At 49.8% G+C, this 20,487-nt stretch overlaps 2 protein-coding genes and 1 long non-coding RNA gene across 4 annotated transcripts; 1 reads left to right on the top strand and 2 right to left on the bottom strand.

Annotated features, from left to right (window-relative positions):
- Positions 1-135: 135 nt before the first annotated feature.
- On the bottom strand, positions 136-10,917 carry VIPAS39 (VPS33B interacting protein, apical-basolateral polarity regulator, spe-39 homolog). Its single transcript, XM_038180527.2, has 20 exons — positions 10,793-10,917; positions 10,617-10,709; positions 10,433-10,532; positions 9,442-9,585; positions 8,758-8,796; positions 8,366-8,430; positions 7,392-7,448; positions 6,357-6,449; positions 5,681-5,714; positions 5,129-5,231; positions 5,015-5,042; positions 4,749-4,822; positions 4,121-4,196; positions 3,689-3,823; positions 3,051-3,092; positions 2,545-2,634; positions 2,038-2,124; positions 1,564-1,653; positions 1,277-1,381; positions 136-1,057 (listed from the first exon to the last, which is right to left on the bottom strand). Exons 2-20 carry the CDS (start codon positions 10,707-10,709, stop codon positions 1,037-1,039), a joined length of 1,476 nt encoding a protein of 491 aa, XP_038036455.1. The 5' UTR covers positions 10,793-10,917; the 3' UTR covers positions 136-1,036.
- A 91-nt stretch (positions 10,918-11,008) lies between these two features.
- AHSA1 (activator of HSP90 ATPase activity 1) lies at positions 11,009-16,767 on the top strand. Of its 2 annotated transcripts, none has more exons than XM_038180530.2 (9): positions 11,009-11,202; positions 11,339-11,529; positions 11,702-11,784; positions 12,140-12,257; positions 13,860-13,948; positions 14,242-14,376; positions 15,125-15,226; positions 15,916-15,967; positions 16,358-16,767. In XM_038180530.2, exons 1-9 carry the CDS (start codon positions 11,123-11,125, stop codon positions 16,528-16,530), a joined length of 1,023 nt encoding a protein of 340 aa, XP_038036458.1. In that variant the 5' UTR covers positions 11,009-11,122; the 3' UTR covers positions 16,531-16,767. The 2 variants fall into 2 exon arrangements, with proteins under 2 accessions (XP_038036458.1, XP_038036459.1); XM_038180531.2 differs by having other exon boundaries at positions 11,030-11,202; positions 14,245-14,376.
- On the bottom strand, positions 15,556-18,156 carry LOC140002596 (uncharacterized). The gene is made up of 2 exons (XR_011809582.1): positions 17,911-18,156; positions 15,556-15,757 (listed from the first exon to the last, which is right to left on the bottom strand). It is a non-coding gene; the product is annotated as an uncharacterized lncRNA (long non-coding RNA).
- Positions 18,157-20,487: the final 2,331 nt, after the last annotated feature.

Raw genomic sequence — 20,487 nt, 5'->3', positions numbered from 1 at the left:
CCCAGTGACACTCAATGTGCTTTTCAGGACCTAAGAAAACACCCTGCATACTCACTTTGTAGAAGGTGAGAAATTGCTCAGGACCTGCACAGAGTGGCAAAGTGCTCAATGCAGGAAGGAAATAAACAGCCCAAGGAGAAAGAGACAGCTTTATTTCAGGAATGGAAGTGAAGTCTGGAAGGATGGAGCCAGCAGTTGCCTGAGGAGTTGTTTTTCTGAGAAAGTGCAATTCAATCCTTTCTGGCATAACACTCTGAGAAAAAAAAAAACCTGCTGGGGCCAGCAGGGTTGTGCTGACTGAGAAGGGTCGCTCCTGGCTCTCCATCCAACACAGCAGGGTTCTGACCAGCTCTGCACAATGTGCTCACCCTTCCCTTACCAAGGTATCTGCTGAGAGCTGCAGAGTGCCAGAATGGGGATACAGGCAGAGGCTGCTGCCCTGCCTCTCTGCAGGAGTTCATACAACACTTCTTTTCCTAGGGTGAGCCACAACAAAATGAAGAAATGGACTTTAAGGTGCAGCTGGCCCTTTCCCCCATCCCGCTCTGACACGGGGAGAACACAGCCCAGTTGGCTTCACTCTCTCCACAGCCATGACTGGTGATGCCGAAGCCAGCTTGAACGTTACAGGGACTGGTCAGCACTGCCTGCTGGAGACCCATGAGCGTGGCTGACCTCTTCCTCTTGCTAGTTATAAGCTCAGACACCACACAGAGCAAATGTACCCTTGTCTTGCCCAGCAACTTCCCTCTGTAAACAAAAGCCATGCCCGGCTTACAGCCAGGTCAAAGAGAATCAGATTCCAAAAGGAATCAGCCCTGGTGGATCAGTTCCGTGGTTTCACTGGCTGCATCAGAGCCGCTGCCTTCAACCAGCCTGAACGCTTCTGTCCCGCGAGCCGCGGGCACCCACTGTCACTGACGAACACTGATCATGCAATGAGGAGTAACAGAGTCGCTCTGTTGGCGCTGGACCAGGTTTTGCAGTTCCCTCTCTCGCTGGCAAGGCAACGTCCAAGCAGGCTGCTTGCAGGTGCTCAGTTCTTCCATCGGATTTGCTAAAAGAGAGAAGAAGGCACGACTAACATCAGTGCTGACCGCAGATGTGCTACTTCTATCAGCTTCACCCTTCATTCCTACACTGAATGCAACCCCAAACATGACTGTAGCTTCCCAGGAGGGAGAAAAGAATGCAGGAGAGCCATGCCCTTTCTGCACACCTAACCAAAAGCCATCTCTGATGAGAGTTTCTGCAACAAGCAGTAGGTGTTTCTTACCGTGTTGTTGAGTATGCTGTTTATCTTCTCTTCCTCTGCAGAGCCTCTCTCCACCTTGCATTTATATGCCATCAGCTGGATGCGATCCTTTAGATCCCTGTACGTCTAGATAAACAGCAAAACCAGCACACATCTGAGCGAAGGGGACACTTCCACAGTTGGAAGTTTTCCCAAGACTCAGGAATAAGCAAACCCCACCAGGCACACAGCAACAAATTGGCATGGGAAAGCTGGGGAGAAAGAGCAGGCTCCTGTCCCCTCTCTGCACACACACAGCAAGGACTCACATCTATGACAACATCGTGGCACTTGTATTTTGTGGCAAGGTTCAACCGTGTCTCCACATCCTCTACCAAGCGCACGTATTCCTGCAGCACCTGCAAGGGAAGGAAGAGTGTGTCGGCTCCCTTCTGCAGGTACTTCCGGCACCATTCTTTCACTCCAGCCACAAATTCTTTCAAGGTCACTGGTCACACAGACTTGGCTCCATCCATCCTGAGGCAACAAGTGGCCAGGACAAGTTTGCTAAGGACTCCAAGGGCAGTAGAACTTTGCTCACAAAGCTCCAAGTCCTGTTCCACCTCATTTCTAGGGATGAGGTCAGCCTTTGCCAGATAGATGAAGCATATAGAAAGTAACCGTAGCAAACAAAGCTGGCAATGCACTGTGGAGAGCTCGCTCTGTGGGCAGCTCACCTGGGGAATCGATCATGCCTCAAATCCCAGTGAAGACCAAGAGGACACAGGCAGATCCTTGCTCACCTGGACAGGCGCATTGTTCCTCTGCAAGATCTCCACCACCCGGTGGAAGCCGATAGGTGCCTTCTTCTTGGTGTAGCCCAGCCAGTTCTGAAATGACAGCCAAACCTTTTGTTAAACCTAACAGGCAATCCCTCCAGCCACTGCAAGAGGAAGCAAGAAACTGGTTCTCCCCTTGTGAAGGAAGAAATAACATCTCTCCAGCTGCCAGCAACGCACCCCACCAGCCACCACACGCACCGCTGGCAGAGCCCTTCATCCAGGGGCTAGGCTCGGGCTGGCTGTGAACCATTTGGTAAAGGGGTATGAGGGCAGCCTGCAACTCTGGCCCAGTCACTGCAGCCAGTCCAGGCCCAGCAGAGCTCAGGGAGAGGAGGAATATATTGTAACACCCTGCTGGGCCCTGCTGAAATGAAACCAGTCTGTCTGGTAACTCCACAATGAGCCAGCTATCAGGAGGAGATATCAGCACTTGGAACTGAATTCCCAGCAAGGCTTTCCCCAACTCACCTTGGTGGTAAAGAGGGCATCCACATCCTCCCAGGCTCGCAGCTTGGCACGGGCAGCCAGGGCAGTCAGCACATATTGCTTATCAGGAATCTGCAAGGCAGAGAGCTGCAGTCAGAGCACTAGCACTGCTCAGAAGGCCTGTGTGGGATGGAGAGGAATGGCGCCTGTCCCCAGCCTTGTCAGAAACCACAAAAACAGCCAGGCAAGGAAGTGAGACACTGCCTGAGACCATGGTCAGCACTGCAGAGAGCAGGAGATGGGGATTTGCAAGTGCTGTTGCAGCCAGGATGCATGGGCCCCACTCAGTGGGACAGTGGAAGCCTCCACATGACTCCCACTTGCATTTCTGAGCTTCCACAATGGGCCTGCCCAACAAGAATGCAGTGCTTCTCCCAAACCCGTGTCTGTGCTGAGCCTCTAAAACTCCTGCCCAGCCCCCTCGCTAAACACAATTCAGTTGCCCACGTTTTCAGCTGGTGCTGCCACACTGCAGGAAGCTCACATACCTTAAATGTTTTCTTCAGATTGGTCGGGCTGCTGAATGTTCCCTAGAGAGAGCAGACAGGCAGTGCAAACTCAGAGGAGGCCAAGATAGAGATTCAAACACCTTTCATTGTAAGGCATTTGCCCAGCACATGATCAATCTCCCTGCTATCAAAGTCTTTATGAGCTTTTTGCTCATTACAGTGACAAAGGAAAAACTGACAGAAGAGAGCAACCAACCTACTCCATTAGGTCTCTGGTTTGGTTTTCACTACATTCTCTCAAGCTGTTGCACCTCCAGCACTTCAGAGACCAGAACCATACACCTCAGCCTCATGGGATTAAGGACTAATTCTGTCTGCTTGGTGGCAGCACAAGACAGTGATTTCTTTTAGGAAGCAACACTGTGATAGGACTGTGGTGGTTTTACCGTGCTGGGCAGCTAAACCCCACAACCCCAGGCTGAATGTCCTTTCTTAGAGCAAAAAAGAAATCTCCAACCTGGTCCCAGATGGCTGAGGTAGCTTCATTTCTCTGGTCTCTCTTATGGATGAAATAACCTCCTCTCCTTCTTTCCTTAACATGCCCAGCTTAAACACCTCACATACTGAGGGCTACAGGGATGAGATGTAACCTTGGTCCTCTACCACACCATCCTCACCTCGGCCTCCGTGTAGTGGTAGAAACAGGAATAGAAGAGAGTGGTCACTAGTGGCATGTTGAGAATTGAGGCCTTGCGAGGGTATTTCTGAAATATCTCCGACTGCCCAGCCGTCTCCAAGCGCCGATCGTTGGCCTGAGGAAACAGACAGAGAGGGTGAACATGAGTCAGGGCAGCTGCCTGACCCAGTTATGGGGTTTAGGTCTGGGCAGAGGGTTGTGATAGCAAAGCCCAAGCACAGCCTCAACACGCCACGCAGTCTGATGTCTGCTATTTCACACGTGGGCCTGGGTCTGGCACAGCAGCTTGCAGAGCAGTTAAACTACGCCAGCCAGGCAGGCTGTTTAGATGCAGTGTGGTATGAGTCAGGAACAGATACAGATCTCAGATAGTTGCGGTCACCTCCTGACCAGCAAAAGAAAAAGTTCATACCTCGATTATGATCTGTCTCTCCAGCAGTGTATAATGGTCTTGGATGTGGGAGATATCCTCAGGTGGAAATGGCAGCCTGGCCAGACAAGCAGGAAGAAAACAGTCAGCAGCTCTTAACACAGCATGCTTGGAAGGATGTTTTTCTCTGCTGAATGTGCTCTCCACATACAGGGATGTGGGGAACACCCCCTACTCTTCCCAGCCTGACAGTAGGTACTCAAGCTCTTGCCCCATCAACCCTGCACTCACTGCCCTCTCCAGCTGCCTTTCTCCTAGACAGGTTCCACAGAAGAAAAAACAATGTGCCATCCCATACAGAAAAACCTAAAGCTGATGTTACCAATTTCCTTAAGTGCTCAAGCACCCAAGCTTTCACCCTTCACAACCTGATGAGAAGGTCCACAAAGCATTTCTGCCCCCAGGTAAGTAGCAGAAGATGCTGGACTAGTGATCAACACAAATTCTTCTGTCTATGTTATGTCCACAATACCCCACTACCACTGAGGCAAAGCCAGCATCAGCTTTGGAACTACTTAAGCTGCAGTACTTAGACAGGGGTCTCATTTTCTTTATTACCAGCTTCTGTGGAGCACACATACCCCTCCCACCCTCTTTTGTTTTTCCTTACCCAATGCATCCTTTCAGAAATTCCCTCTTCTTTTCTACATCCTGGATGTTCAAATGCTCCCGATACTGAGAGAGCTGGAGGGAGTGGGAAAAGAAGCACAGTCTGTCTCATGAATTTAGGACGTACAGGACTCCAGGGGGCACAACAGGGATGCAAAGCTCTCGCCTGACAACCAGACACCCTGCAGCCACCTCTCCCTGCCCTTTTCATGCTCAGTGCACCCTCTTCACCAAGCAAAGGGAGCTTCTGCTCCTGGGAATACTCACAGCAACTTCCTCAGTCCTGTCTAGGAACCTGCAAAAGGGATTAAGCAAGCATTAAATGGAGGCAGATACCTAGCAGTGTGCTCAGATCTGCCACGTGGCTGGGCAAAGCCTCACCTGAGCAGATCCAGAAGCATCTTCTGCTCACCGGTCTCCTTGAGGAAATGGATCAGGTGGCACAAGGCCACCTGCCGCACCTCCAGCTCCCGAAACAAGATTTCTACAGAAGAGAGGGATGTGCACGTGTGAGCAAAGCAAGTTAGCATGACTCAGCCAGAGGGGGCTCAGCATGGTGCACGGAGCTGCAAGCAATTAGCAGGATTCAGCAACCTTACCCCACCTCAAAGCCTAGTCTCCAGGGGCTCCAACACAGAAGAGACACGTTCACTAGGCTGCTGGGTGAATTCCCAGCAGAATGCCACTCCTGCGGATTCATTCTGATTTACCCCTTCACCACCACCACCTACCAGTGTTTAAAGCTCCTCTCTGGGACCCTGATGGGCACCACCACCCCCCTCCCACATTACACCCACTGCAAGAATATTTCACGCTCAGTAAAGCAGCAATACCTCGGCTGCTGTCTCCCTGTGACTTGCAGCTGGTAAAGAACTAGCCTCTCTGTCCTTAACTGAAACACGCCCCAGAAACCCTCGCCCCAGTCACACTCACCTCTCCTTAGCGTCCGTTTCAGGAATATCAGGACCTGTGAGCACAGAGAGGCAGCTCTCAGCTGAGCGTACCAGTCTTCACCAGAATTAAGACAGAGAGACAGCAAACTGTCAAGTTTGGCCAACCTCTCAGGAAACTTCTGCAAGGCACAGCTCTTACAATGCTCAGCTGAATTCTGCAACCCACTGGACACAGGGCAAGCAGTGAGCCAGGGCCGCAGCTGCCTGGCTTCTCTGAAGCTTAGCTTAGAGAGACAAAGAAAAACCTTTCCCTGAAGCATCCGAGGACTTAAAAGACCTGGACAGGGGAAGCTTTGACACAGCTCCACCTGCTGCCTGATGCCGTGGAAACCAGAAAAAATAGAGAAGTCTCAAATCTTCTGTGCTGCAGGGAGCAGACTAAACCTTGGCCTTTAAGAAGTTGCTGCAAGAAGCCCTTTGAGGGCTGAAGGATCAGGTTCCTTGTTATTACCTGATAAATTCTGCAGACTGGCAGGAAAGCCAGCAGGAATATGGAACTTTCCAGCCTTAAGCTTTGACAATTTTCTGTAACTTCTTCACCTGAACTCAAGAAACCCCATCCTGCAAGATGAGGAGGCCAACTGACTGTTCACACAAGCAGCCTTTGTGGGGTCACCCCGGAGATCCCAGCCCTGTACGGCCCCAGTAGGACTCACGGCTGTAATGACATTCCCATCGTGCCCTGCCACAGCTTCATCCAGGAGCACCAGCTTGTCCTGCAGGGAGCGAAATCTCTCTAGAGAGCACACCTGGAGAAAGAAGAGGTACAAGCAGGCATACAAGACATCAGGCAAGCCCCCACGCTGAACCAAGCCCTAAGGTGTTACCCAATCTTTCCACATGAGCCCTTCAGTAACACAACTCACTGCCCCACCAACCACTGGAGGACTTCCCATTCAGCTGAAGCCATGTGCTGTGTGATCCCTGGGAAGCTGTCTGCTCAGGTTGTGGAGTTAGCCCTCATTACTGCCTGGGTTAGCACAGCAGACACCATACGTTTAGCACAAAGACTCTCACAACGAGGCCAAACTTCCCTGCATGCCACAATCCACCGGTCCTGACAGGAGGAGGGAACTCCATAGTGTTCTTCCCATGGAGGAGAATGGAAAAGTAGAACTGCACGACCCTTCCCCCCTTCTTTATCCTGTAATTGTGGCCTCTCTCAGCCTTTGGTCCACCTGCCCTCTGTCCAGCATGCCTCAGCACGGCAGCTATTAAGGCCAGGCAGCTTCGAAGGCAGTTCTTAAGGGCTGCACACAGCTCCTGGGCACTCACTGCGAACTGAGGCAGCTGACACTAAGATTCCATCTTCATCCCCCCATTTGCCACCAACTAAGCAATGAAATAAAGCCCCCCAGCCTTGGATATCTTCCATAAACAGAGCCCATGGAGATGAAAGGGTAGAGAGGGCTGCAGCAGTGCAGGTACCTCCTGTCAAAGCTGAGCAGACTCAGTTAATAACCCAACAAAACCCTCCAGGTCTTCTGCTGCTCCTGAGCTACAGCGATCTCTGCACTGCCACCTGGCAAAGCAACAGACAGGCACAGCACCATCCCTGCCAGATGCTGCAAGCAACACGGATCCCTTTCCTGCTCATGGAACAGCCAGAAGCATGGAGAAATGTAAAGCAGTTTGGGAGCATTCCCCCCCCCTCCTCCTCTCGAAAGCAGACAAAAGAGGAATATTCTTACCTTGCCCCTCTGCATTCGCCTGACTGTATCTTTGGGGCTCCAATCACTGCTGTAGTCCTGCCACAAGAAAAACAAAGAGCAACTCAAGAGAACAACAGATTACTGAAAACCCAAGTATAAAAGAGAAAAAAAAAAAAAGCTGCTCCAGTTCCTCCCTACTAGGGAGCCAGTGCACACGAGTGTCTCAAGTCAATATATAACTGAAGGTCAGATGTTCTGAGCATAAGGGCACAGAACAGTTACTGGAAAGGCTCACGGAGTGCTTTTATACTCCACTGGTAGAACTCAATATTGGTCAGATAGAAAGGAGACTCAGCGTCTGGCTTGAACATTGAGTGTCTATGTCTGCTGGTAAAGGCACCGGTTTCTGTCTGTGTTCATCTGTGTGGCCAGCTGTGCTAGCACTGTGCACGTCTGCAGCTGTTGGGGTTGTGTGCTCAGCCTTGTTACAGTCCGGACCTGTGGACAGGGAACCACAGCCTCACACCTGCTGGGCTGGGACAAGAGGAATTCACCCAATCCCCAGAACCCCTGGATTCTGCAGCACCTAGCACTGCCTCTATGGGAGGAGAACGCTCCTGCCAGCTGGTACCTTATGTCTGTGCCCTCCCTGTCCCAGGGATTCATGAACAAGAAGTTTAGAAACTTTCAGGTTTCTTTTAAGGAGCACGCAGTTCATCTGACCAAACATGAAAGCAGTTTACTGGCAAAGCACTATTTAGAAATCCTTTTCATAGAGACTGCTGGGCCTTCAGCAGGGGAAGGAATAACCAATATCCTCAGCAAAGCTCCCTATTTCTGGGTAAGGGCAGAAAACACCTAAATCAGCTGTGAGGCTGGGTCTGCATTTTGCAGCTCCCTGTCCTAATCCCTGCATTGCCCTCTGCTGTCTGAAATAGTCATTAATCAATTCCCATAAAACCTTCAGAGCACAAAAAGCTCTCATCTCAGCACTACAAACACAGGCTGCTCACCTTGTACTCAGCTTTCGGCCTGCGCAGCTCTGGGGCATAGTTTTTAACTCCTGTGTCCGAGAGGGCTGAAAGGGAAGGACAAAACTGAGGAGCACAACAAAATCCTGACTCATATCTACTTCCAAAACTGCCCTGTCCTTGGTTTCTGTGTCAGAAGACCCAAACACAAGCATCAAATGGCTATACAAAGTTGCTTTGAACCCAACAGTCATCAGTTGTACATAAACAGATTCCCTCAAATCATTGCGCCAACCCTTTTGCTGCTTTGCTGAACAACTTTCAGACAACCCATTTCTGTGATACCAGGAAGATGACACCGCCTTTTTTTGGAAATGCTGTGGTTTATGCAAACCTGCACCCATCCCACAATGATGCAGGGGTTCTGAACTTACCATCCGAAAGGGACTGTAAACTGGGAAGTTTGTTTCGTCCTGCAATCAAAACAAAACTCATGAAAGACTGTCTCTGCTCTGGTAACATCTCTTGCAGAGGGAACACGGGTCGAGACTGCAGTCCAGTGAGCTGCAGCCATGCGAGTGCAGAACAGGCCACTCTGCAGAGATACGTGCCATACTGGCATAGCTGGGGCTCACCTGCTTGCAGCCTGAGGCTTTGAAATAGCCTGTGCCATCACAAACCATGTGAAATAGCCTGTGCCATCACAGACCGTGCTGCACTATCCCATGTTGCACACTGCTACCAGCAGCAGCGAGCCAATGAGGGTCAGGTGAGGCCTGCATGGATCAAACCAGTCCTTTTGCAGCCTTCTCTTTTCCACTGTGCAAACAGATTGTGGTGAAGTGCTGTGCTCTACCTTGCTATTCTGTGGAGCCTAGCTTATCAGAAGCCAAAATCCCCAAAGCCACCTCCCACAATGGGAGAGCTGCCCGTCTTCTGCACAAGGCAGGCAGTCACCAGTTTCTGACCGGTGACAGATGCACCCTCACAGTGAAGAGGGACAGGAGCTTCCCTGTTTTGTAATACTCTTACTAATGATTTACATAAGGTAACTTGATTTCCCCTTGATATTCTTGTGGGAAAAGCCATTTGCCTGTACTGTGTATGAGGAACCTCACCTTTGAATAGGCTGCTTAGGGAGTAGGAGGAAACTTGCTTGGGTAAAGCAGCATTGGAGGAAGAACCCTTCTGTAGGCTGGAGTCTCGGCCATCCAGGGAGGTAGAGCTGCTGGAGGCGGTCTCTTTGATTGACCAGGAGATGCCTGTGCACAGACAGAGGTTATTCAGAACAGGGAAAGAGAAACCACTCTGTAAACACAGTTCTTATGGCAGGGCAGGAATATTACCAAGCATGACCCGGTCAGTTCTGCACTAACTGTCCTGGTTAAGTCTGACACCCAGCGCTAACCAAATGCACTGCACAGAATCCCAATTTCATGTAACAGTGTTTGTTAAACAGCTGCTTATTGCCCTCCAGAAACGGCTGCATTTCAGCAATGCCATACAGCTCTTTATGGCTTATATTAAAAAAAAAAAAAGTGTACGTCACCCAGCATTTATGTGTCTGTTATGAGGTAAAGCATCATCCATGCTCTGGAGGTACGCAGCCAAGACAGAGAATCTCTGTCTTACCTCAGATTACAGACAAGTAGGTCCCTCCCTGGACACTGGGGAACTAAGACAGGTTTCCTCCCCACGCTGACAAAACAGCTGTCAATGTTCACATGCATTCCTCTTTCTTCTGTTTGTTCAAGACATGGGTTTCCCTTTTTCATGCATTTTTTCACATGCTTTAGGACAAGGCGGTACAACAAAATAGCTGATGGGCAGAGACACTGGATGGGAAAAGGCAAAATCAGCACTGGTGGGAGGAGATGCAGCACAGGCCAGGAAGGGGCTATGTGGGTGATCCACACGTAAGGTGTCACCGCCTGGACGCTGCTCACTGGCTAGCAGGTGCCACGCTTTCTGCGGGCGATGAGCTCCAGGGCAGGGCACCCAGCAGCTGAGGCCCAGCAGGGCCCCGCGCTGAGGCCCAGCAGCAGCAGCGGGGGCACGGACCCGCAGGGGTGGGAGGGGGCCTCGGGACACCCCGGGGCCTGCACTCACTTCCCACGGGCTCCCCGCTCCAGCTGACCTTCTCCAGCTCGTCCTCCTCATCGTCGACGATGTCCCGCAGGCTGTTCACCGCCCGCTTGGACTCCTTCAGCTGCGGGCAGACAGACACGGGGGGGGCTCGCCTCAGGCCGCCTCACCGGGGAGCCCCGGGGGGGGAAGGGGGGGGGGGCCCTACCTGGCACAGCTCGTCGTCCTCGTCGTCGAAGGTGAAGGCCCGGCACTTGGAGCTGTGCCAGTACTCCTCCTCGTCCGCCCGCGGCCGGCTCATCTGCAACGGCAGCGCCACAGCGACGGGGAGCTCAGCGCCTCCTCAGCGCCTCAGCCCCCGCCCGCCGCCCGCTCCCCGCTCACCTCCCCTCACGCCTCAGGCACCGGCCGCTGAGGAAGGGCGGCCGCCTCGCGCGCGCGGGGCACGCCGGGACTTGTAGTCCGCCCGCCGCCCCCCCGCCCTTCTCCTCTTCCTCGCGTGAACTACGAGTCCCGGCGTGCCCCGCGCGGGCGGCTCCTGAGGGGAGCCGGGCGGAACGAAAAGTTGGCGGCGGAACCCCGCAGCCGGGGCGGGGGGGGGGGGGAGGGCGGCGGAAGGGAGCGGGGCCGGCGGCGGAAGGAAGGCGGGCGGCCGGCGGTTCTAGCAGCTTCCACGGGAGGCGGCAGGAGGAGGAGGAGGAGGAGGAGGTCCCGATGGCCAAGTGGGGCGAGGGCGACCCGCGGTGGATCGTGGAGCAGCGGGCGGACGCCACCAACGTCAACAACTGGCACTGGTGAGCCGCGGGGCCCGGCCGGGCCGCGGGAGGCGCCCCCGGGGCTTGGGGGGGGGGGGTCGGGGAGGGCCCGGTTCTGCCCCCCCCGGTCCCCGAGGGCCCCTGACGGACCGCCCGGCGCGGCGCTTCCCCGCAGGACGGAGCGGGATGCCTCCAACTGGTCCAGCGAGCGGCTGAAGGCCCTGCTGCTGCCCGTGCGGGTGGAGGGCGAGGAGGGGGCCTGCGAGGTGACCGAGGTGAGCAAGCTGGACGGGGAGGCCTCCATCAACAACCGCAAGGGGAAGCTCATCTTCTTCTACGAGTGGGCCATCAAGCTGGCGTGGACCGGTGAGTGGCGGCGGCTCCGGCTTCGAGGCCGGGTGAAAGGGGGAGGTTAGGGGGGCCCTGCACGTTGGGATCTGCACTAACGGGGAGCGCCGCGCTGTGATGCGATGTCACGTTGCTCGCAGCACAGCCACAGTAAGGGACGGTGGTCCAAGCAAAATCGCTGTCGTTGCAGGCACCTCGAAGACAGGAGTGAAGTACAAAGGCTATGTGGAGATTCCCAACCTCTCAGATGAGAACGATGTTGATGAAGTTGAGGTGAGCGTGGCTAAAAGCTGGCACTGCTGGGTGTGCGGCTGTTCTAGGGAGAGCCCTCAGGGCATGTTTCCTTTGCGCAGAAATTTCCTGCGTTAGAGACCTCTAACTTCCTGCTGCATCTTTTATCAAATTAACTTTTGCCTTTCATGTACGTGGGATCTGTCTGTAGCACACAGAGGGTTTTAGGTAGGTGTCTATGTTACTGTAGGCCAACAGTAGATGAAATAGAAGACTTTGTAAAACTGCACTGCAGCTTGTGAAAACTTAGCTGAAGTCCAGCTGTGATGTTGGATCAAGTAACAGAAGGACTGTGAAAGCACAGGCTTGTTAACTAGTGTTTGTTCTTCTTGTTTAGATCCTTGTCAGCCTTGCTAAAGATGAGCCTGACACTAACTTGAAGACCCTGATGAAGCAAGAGGGTGCAGAGAAGATCAGAGATGCAATAAAAACTTACATCAGCACTCTCAAAACAGGTACATGAGAAGGAGAGGGGTTATGGGACCCTTAGGGGTAGTACTCAATAAGGGTTGGGGGCAGAGAAGAGGGAATATTCCCCTCCTCAGGAAGGTTTTCAGGAAACAACCATTACCTTCTTATGTCTTTAGAAAATGGTTAGTGTTTGGCACAAAGCACTTCTGTCTGCAGACACTGTAGTGTAGTCCAGGTTGACTTTGATGGGAATTCATTAATAAAGAGCATTTTCTGATGGGTGTTTTTTAAAACTGGGACTGTCCTTCTCCTGCTGAAGGTCAGCTATAGGGAAAACGAACCTGGTAACGTGTGTTTGCTGCCATGGTGATGCTGAGTGTCAGCCACTGCGTGTGGCACAATCTGGCCTTTAGTGAGCTCGCTCCATTCAAAGGTGTTTTTTTCTCTACTAGTGTGGCAAAAGAGAAAAGCAGCGCACTTGAAAGGAGTCTGGGGCTACTTGGATTTGAGAATAGCTGGTAACTTAAAGGTACTCTGCAGGTTTTGCTGGTGTCACTGAGTGAGCGGGCTCAGCATCTGGAACAAAACACTTTTATAGAAAAACAAATCTCTGATTCCAGCAATGCTCTTTGGTAGAGTTCAGCTCTGCTCCCTAATCCAGGCTGAAAATCCTAATGTCACTTTTTGTATCTGTTTTATTACATTACGCCACACACACTCAACATTCAAGTTTCTTTCAGTATAAACCACCACAGGTTGCTGGATCAAGTTTCTGTACCCTCAGGTTTTTAAATTTCACTGTTCAAACTGGGAGGTGCTGTCACCCAGAGGAAGATGAGAATGATGTTCGGAAAGAACCGTATGATCTGGTGGGCTGAAATAAAGAGTAGCTGGTGGGAAATAAGTATTGCAGCATTTGGGATTATAGAATTTTTAATAAGGTTTTGTTATATGATGGAGTTTTGCCAGTTGGAACAGACAAAAGGGAAGGCAAGATCAAAACGTTCTATAAGAGGTAAAGGCAGAAGTGACAGAGCTGTAGGAAAAGCAAACGTGATGACGAAATGAGCTGAAACTTCTGGTGGAGTTACAAAAGTAATTGGGCAGGGCACCAGAGAGACCTCCTCCGGGTTTCTGTGTGTTGCCCTGGAATCTGTTGCCCAAAAAGGATAAATTGAAGACAGAGTTAGAAGTAACTTCATTCTGTACTACAGTCATCTGAGAAATGGGGAACCAGTCTGAAAAGCAACTTAAAGTTTGATTTGTTCAGATCATCAAGGTAAAAGTATCTGAAACCCAATTGCTATTTGTACTGGGGAGTGAGAGGGGAAAGAATCAACATGAGAGCAAGGCAGATGTTGGTAGAAAAGTGATATGTACAATGGCATATGCTGAGACTAGGAATAGGAAGAAAGTTCCTAACTCTTGCTGTAGACAGGTTTTCTTATGTCCTTCAGCGGTGAGTAGTGAGTGCAAAATGAGCCCTGTTTACCTTTTTTTTGTTTGTTTAACTGGTTTCAAGATGGGACTGACAGCAAGAGCAGGGAAGAAACCAGGAAGACCCTTTTGGTTGTATGTTTCAAATGAGAGATTAAAGGTCTGTTTGATCTATTATTGGTTTCACGGGCACATTGCTGTCTTTCCAGAATTCACCCAGGGCATGATACTGCCCACAGTGAACGGTGAACACATGGACACAACACCTCAGGTGGCACCTAAAGCAGAAGACCGCAAGGTAAATAAAACTGCAAACATGCTTTTGGGTCTCTGAAGAAGCGTATTAGATTTTGGGGCTTACAGGATCAATGTTGTAGGATATGTGTGCAGTAACTGTCAACCTGTGGTTCAGGCCTGTTTCCATTTGTAGCAGAAATTAATTCAAGCAGACCAATAAATCCACTTTTTTATACTCAAACATGATGTTGCATGTTTCCCTAAGGCCTTTGTTTTTTCCTTGGATATGTGACTATTTACTGAGATGATTGAGAAAAAGTACGTGTGTTTTTCAGTTGTTTGTTGTTTTGTTAGAAGGCTGCCAGCAGCAGTTCTGCAACGTCGCAGTCCAAATCCATAGGAGTCAAGATCCCTACATGTAAAATCAGCTTGAAGGACACGTTCTTAACATCTCCTGAGGAGCTCTACCGGGTATTCGTTACTCAAGAGGTAATTCCAGGCTCGTTCTGTTGTTGCACACAGGAGGTTGGTTATAAGAAGCTTTTTAAGACATTCTGTAGAACACTCACAATCCGTGAGAATGGAACAAGAAAGCTGGTCTGCACAACAGTTGCTTGAAGCTCGTGCGTGCATTTTTCATGCAGCTGACAAGAGACTGTTAATGCCAGCCAGCAGCCAGCTCCAGGCTGCTGTCAGCACCTGGCTGTAGGTGTGTCCCTTACTGCATGTGATCACATCTCTTGGGATTTACAGTTGCGTGCTTTTGGATTTTGTTGTTTCCTTTTAAGTTTAGGTGCTGTTAGCCTTATTAGGGGATAGATCCTCTCCCTGCATACTTTTACATAGTATAAGTACAGACAGCAGCATTGTATCATTATTTAAACATGGTCTTAGCTTTTGGTTCCTCCTTCTTCAATAAAATAAAGATCATCTTTTCATTGGACCAGGTTTCATTAAGGAATTAATCAGGGTAAATCAAAGCATGGTTTAGAGAACAAGTGCATAGAGCACATAGTGAAAGCTGGGGGTTCTTTTCCCTTGGTAAGCAAGATGCTGCTGTAGTGGCTATAGCTGTGCTTTTCTGGCCAGGCCAGGGGTTTTGTCTTTTCTTGTTGAAGACCTCATTCTGTTGACTCACCTCCTCTTCCAGAAGTTTTGTAGCTAGGTGGGAGCTATTGGGAAATAATTTTGCCGGTGGATAATGGCAAGTAATCCTGGTCTCCTGAATTCTTTTCAGATGGTCCAAGCTTTCACCCACGCACAAGCAGCTCTGGAGGCTGATAAAGGAGGCAAGTTCCAATTGCTGGATGGCAGTGTCACAGGAGAGTTTGTTGACCTAGTAAGTACCAACTAGTGCAGGTGCATCTTGCTTTGGGGCAGCCTTTTTGTTTCTGAAGCAGCAGTTCTGTCATACTGTATTTGAGTTATAATTCACTAATCAGGAATCCCTAGCTGGTGCCTGGTGGTTATCTATAATTGCTGTGGCTATTGAAGGGTTCTCTAGAGTATAAGTAAATGCATGGGACTGTAGCCTGGGGAGAAAATACGGCATCTAGTCCTGCATCTGCCCTGTCTTTGTGTGATTTTAATTAGTTATTGAGGGTGGGAGAGAACTGGCCCTTTTCCTCTTTAGCCCTTGTGCCAAAGAAGTCTTGTGGACAGGGAATCTGTCTCAGTGTTTGAATCAGAAATTGCAGTCTCGGTGACTTTCTTCCAGTGATAGGTAGCACCTGAACGTGGTGAACAGTGTTCAGAACTTGCACTCATATTCTATGGGCTACTATTGGAGTCTGAATCTGTAAGGCTTCCAAAATTACTTTTTCCTGTGTTCTTGCCCATGCCTGCTTCAGGTTTAGCCTGGTCTGCCTTCCTAGAAGAGGGGTGGAAATAAAGTGCCACTTAAAATCAGCTTGTGGTGTTCTTGAGGGACTTCGTAAGATCAAACACAGTTATAGTTGTTTTCAGTTGGACTGCGGGATTTACAAAAACTACTATTCCTCAATGTCGCTCTCTGTCTCTCTTTCCCAGGTCCCTGAGAAGCAACTTGTTATGAAATGGAGATTTAAATCTTGGCCAGCTGGTAAGTAGTCCAAAAGGGACTCTGGCATTACAACTTGAGCCTGTGTTTGAAGGATTCCAGCCCCACTTCTCACACAGCACTCCGGCAAGCAACCAGGGTGCCTTAGCCCTGGATCATATGCCACACAGTGGGGTCAGTCGTGATCCACTGGTTAGCAGCAGTTGGGGATCAGGAACAAGGAAGCAGCAGCTTCAGCCACAGCCAAGCAAGCTGTAACTGCTTTGAGCCCTATGAAAAGAGCTCTCTCCTCCCTCTCTAAGGAAGGCCTGCAGCTGTCATAAATAGATCCTACTGGGGAGGAGCCTGGGGAGTCTTTTTAAGCGGTGCTGTGTGAGAGGAGGAGGAGAGCATACTGCCTGCTGCTGACAGATTTGTTTTGCTTCCTCCTAGGGCACTTCGCAACAATTACCTTGAACTTCACTGACAAAGGTGGTGAGACGGAGGTGTGCTTGGAAGGCAAGGGCATTCCTGCCAGCGAGGAAGAAAGAACAAAGCAAGGCTGGCAGCGCTACTACTTCGAGGGCATTAAACAGACATTTGGCTATGGCGCCCGCTTGTTTTAATAATGGTTGTTGGAAAGGCTCTCCCTGAAGACTCTGCCACGTGGACTGATACATTTCTCACCTCTCCCTTTCTAATCTTGGCCCTGCTGCTGGGTAGAGTGGGATGACAGGTGATGAGGAAGGCCATTGAGCAGCACCACTTTCAGTCCCTCACTGCTTTGTGCATGTCTCGTGCTGCAGGGGATTCTCTTACATGTACATACTTCTATTGCTAAATAAACCTAACTTAAAAAAACACCACGGTACTTGCGTGTTCAGATCGGCTTAAGTTCAAAGGTTTGGTGGCCAGGCTGAGGGAGGGATCTGTCTGGAAAAACACTAATCAGTGAGGAGTGTTGATCCCAATGTGATTTACTCCTCACTTCTGGGTGAGCGGAGAGCATGAGCCTGATGCAGTTTTTAGTTTGAGCAGCTGCTTGCTTTCTCTCTGCTTTTGATCTGCTAGTAAATGTTTTGAACCCTTCCCATTTTTGAAGGGATTTAAGATCATGTTAAAGCTATCCCTCTCCTCCCTTGCATATCGCTCTCTAACACAATCCTTTCACACACTCGTACTAGCCTGCTCCCCAAGAATGACGATTATTTTGTCACTCAGTGTCCAAGGAAATCAGCAACCACTGCTGGGCAAACTCACCTACAAGATGGTTCTAGCAAGGGTCAGCTACCTCTAAGAGCTCCAGGCCAAAACAAACTAGACTCAATGGGGGTGGGATTTATTCCTCTAAGATAAACAAGGTGCAGTACTTCTGGCTGACCCCACTTCAGCTGCTGCCTCTGTGGGTGAGGAAGAGCCATTAGCTTGTTCTCTTCTACTAGTACAGCCTGTTCCCTGAGGTATCTTCTAAAGCACATGAACTGGTTGTTTGGGGGAAGAGAGGGAGGGGAGAGGTGAGTTCCACTTGGAAGTGGAAATCTGTCTAACCTATAGGGCGACTGAAGTGCTAGATTTTACAATTTAGGCATCAGCTTCTCTTGCTTATTATGGTTATTGCTAGTGGTGATCTGCAGAGCAGCACCAGCAAACTTGAAGTAATGTTGCTGCATGAGAATTACTGTGCTTTTTTGATTTTTTTTTTTCTTTTAAATCATTAACACATATCCATCCTCATCTGTAGAAGACAGGAAAAAACATAGCAGGAGGAATGTGGAAAACAGAAGGCTGGAAAAAATATATCTGTTTTTGTAAACAGACAGTCTGAGTTGCCTTTTAGCACATGGAGAGCATTTCTAGCCTTTTCCCTCCCACTATTCTGTGGTGATTATTTGTGATACAGTGCTAATGAACATCAAGAAAGTGGTACAAAACAGTATATGACAGAAAATATATCCGACTATATGGCAGAAAAGGAAGTTGTACAAAGCATGAGCACCTGTACTTACGGGAGGGCTTCCCTTTGTCATGTTTTCCTGGACGTGTCCTGCAGGGCTATCTTCCTTAAAGTGCTGGTTGGCTGGGAAAGGGGTGGAGATATTTTCCTGGGGTTCCTGTGCACAGGATACTCTATGCATGTGGTGGGCTTCAGGATCAGACATGGGGTGTGCACACCCCGATGTCACTGCACAGCATGCCTATGTGCTGCGTTTGGTAATTCCTGGGCAGAATTATGGGAAAATAAACAGCCAGGCCCAGTAGCCTGCTCACAGACAAGACGAGAGCTTTGTTAAGAGCAAAATCATTTAAAACTGAGAAGACAAGCACACTCAAATAACTTGAGACAAGCCTACCTGAATCCCGCTGCCTTTGCGGTGCTTGGTCGGCCGGCCACGCTGTGGCAGCAGCGTTCCCGTGCTGCAGGGCCCCTTGGCGCAGCTGAGGCAGGGCAGCAGAAGGCAGGCTGCACTAATCACCTGCTGCTGGAAGGTTAGGAAGTGGGACAGGAAGGCAGCTGAAGTGGAATTTTAATTGCCTTCCTTTCATCACAAACAGGGCTTGCTTTGGATGTCCTGCTGCTACTCTAATAGGACACGCTTTGGCCTCAGCCTGCAGCTCGCAGGCATGGGGCTCACGGGCTCGGGGTTTGCTCAGAGGCTGGCTGAGGGCTCCTCCAGCAAAACCAACAACCCAGGGTTGTGCTGGTGCTGCACCAGCTGGCTCCCTGCCCCTCTGGCTGGCAACTGCCATCCCCACAGGATGCGTAGCCATGCCTTGGCTGCTGTTCTCAACACAACGTATGGGATTAAACCACGGGGGAAGGAAAGCACGTGCGCAAACAGCAGGCTACGAGCTAGCACTTAGCCTGAGGCACAGTGAATCAGGATACACTAACTTTGTAAGGAAGCACAGCAGCTGTAATGCCTTACGGTACTCCTGCTGTTCACTTGGTGAAGGTGATCTGAGCCTTGCTTTACTGCACGTGGCTGAAACTCTGCAGTCTCAGCAAAGCATCCTGCTTGTTCACCTAAAGCTAACATCTGGTGTGGCTATACAGATGCTAATGAGACACCCTAGACCTTTGCTTTACTTGGAAGTGCCAGGAGGTCTAGACACAGTTTGCAGTCCCTCAACTATCTGGGGGAGGGATGACTCTGTACAATGAGGAAGAAAAGCAAGTTCATGTTCCCGTGCCCAGAGGCTCCTCAAGAATCTAAGATGATGTGGACTAAGAGGGAAAGTCATGAGAATTCAATAAAACAGAATTGTTTTGTTAAAAAACACACACACAAAAACAGATATCAGAAGTAAACAGCGAATTTTTCAGTGATAAGAGGTCAGAGGTGAATGCTAAATGGCTACACAGTTCTGAGGCACATGGAGATGATGAGTAATGCATAGCCTTATGAATCAAAGAAAAAGATGTGGGGTCCCAACCAAGGGGAGTTGGTCTCTGAATTTCTAACAGCTGGTGATAGGGTGCCATTAAAAGTTTATGGGGATTCAGAACAAGGGTGGACAAATTCATGAAATTAAAAAACAACTAAGGTCTATTAAGCAAAAATGACCACTGCATTTGGCTCAAGACATCTTTTGGCCACCAGCTGCTTGCAACAAGGAAAGCATTTCAGGGAAGTAGCAATATGCTTGTCCTTTTCTTTACTCATTCTTTCTAGTTACCAACTGTTGACTACCGTAAGCATCCGCTGGTTTAGGTGGACCTATGTTATGTCCCATTTGTCCCTCGCTGGTGTGTTTTAATTGTTTGTCTTTGTGAAACTTCTAAGGGAAAGTCAAGCCACAAATCAAAGCGCATGAAATCCCCTAGTTTAGGTTGCTACTGAGACCGCTTTGAAACATCATCCCAAACCTACTTCACTACCAGTGTTATAAGAACAGAAGTTAAAAACCAAACAAAAACAAAACAGTGGCAGCAAGTTAAAAGTAGTTGGATGTTTCCAGCATGACAAGGCCTGATCCAGTTTACCCTAGAAGACTTAGGGTAAAAACTAACAACCAGCACACCTGTATCTTCTAAATCAAGCACAGCTTGTATCCTAATTCCTGTCTTTGGTAGAGTATCTGGTCTGGTTGGAGCTCAGCACTTCAGGAAAGCTGTGACTTACCCGGAGAAACTTCACTGTTGGCAATGAGAATGATCTGAGGTCCAGAGGCACATCTTCTAGGGAAAGCCTGACAGATTTGCATTTGTTTAGTCTAGAGATGAGAAGATGGGGCAGGGGGGATAGGGAGTGGGGAAATAAGGAGAGCAGTGATAAAATTCTGCAAATACGTGAGAAGTGGGAGCAAATAAGGAAATAATGTGCTCTCTGTGACCATTGCAGATAAGATACAGTAGGCTTAAAATAAAGCAGGAAAGACTTCGGTTGGCTGCTAGGAAAATATGTCTCCCTGCAAGACCAGTAAAGCTGAGGGATACGATGGCACCTCCGTCACCGCAGCGCTTTAAGATCAGGAGAGAGCGAGACCTGTTGGTGAGGCATGATTTGCTCAGGTCCCCATGTACATGATTTCTGGTGGGCCTGTCTAAATCCTTTTTCTGTGGTCCTCCACCCAAGGTGCAA

The sequence above is a fragment of the Anas platyrhynchos genome, chromosome 5, assembly GCF_047663525.1.
Source record: "Anas platyrhynchos isolate ZD024472 breed Pekin duck chromosome 5, IASCAAS_PekinDuck_T2T, whole genome shotgun sequence".
Classification (NCBI taxonomy): Eukaryota; Metazoa; Chordata; class Aves; order Anseriformes; family Anatidae; genus Anas; species Anas platyrhynchos.
The sequence above is the reverse complement of the archived record's forward strand: the minus strand, read 5'-3'. Positions and strand labels throughout refer to the sequence as shown.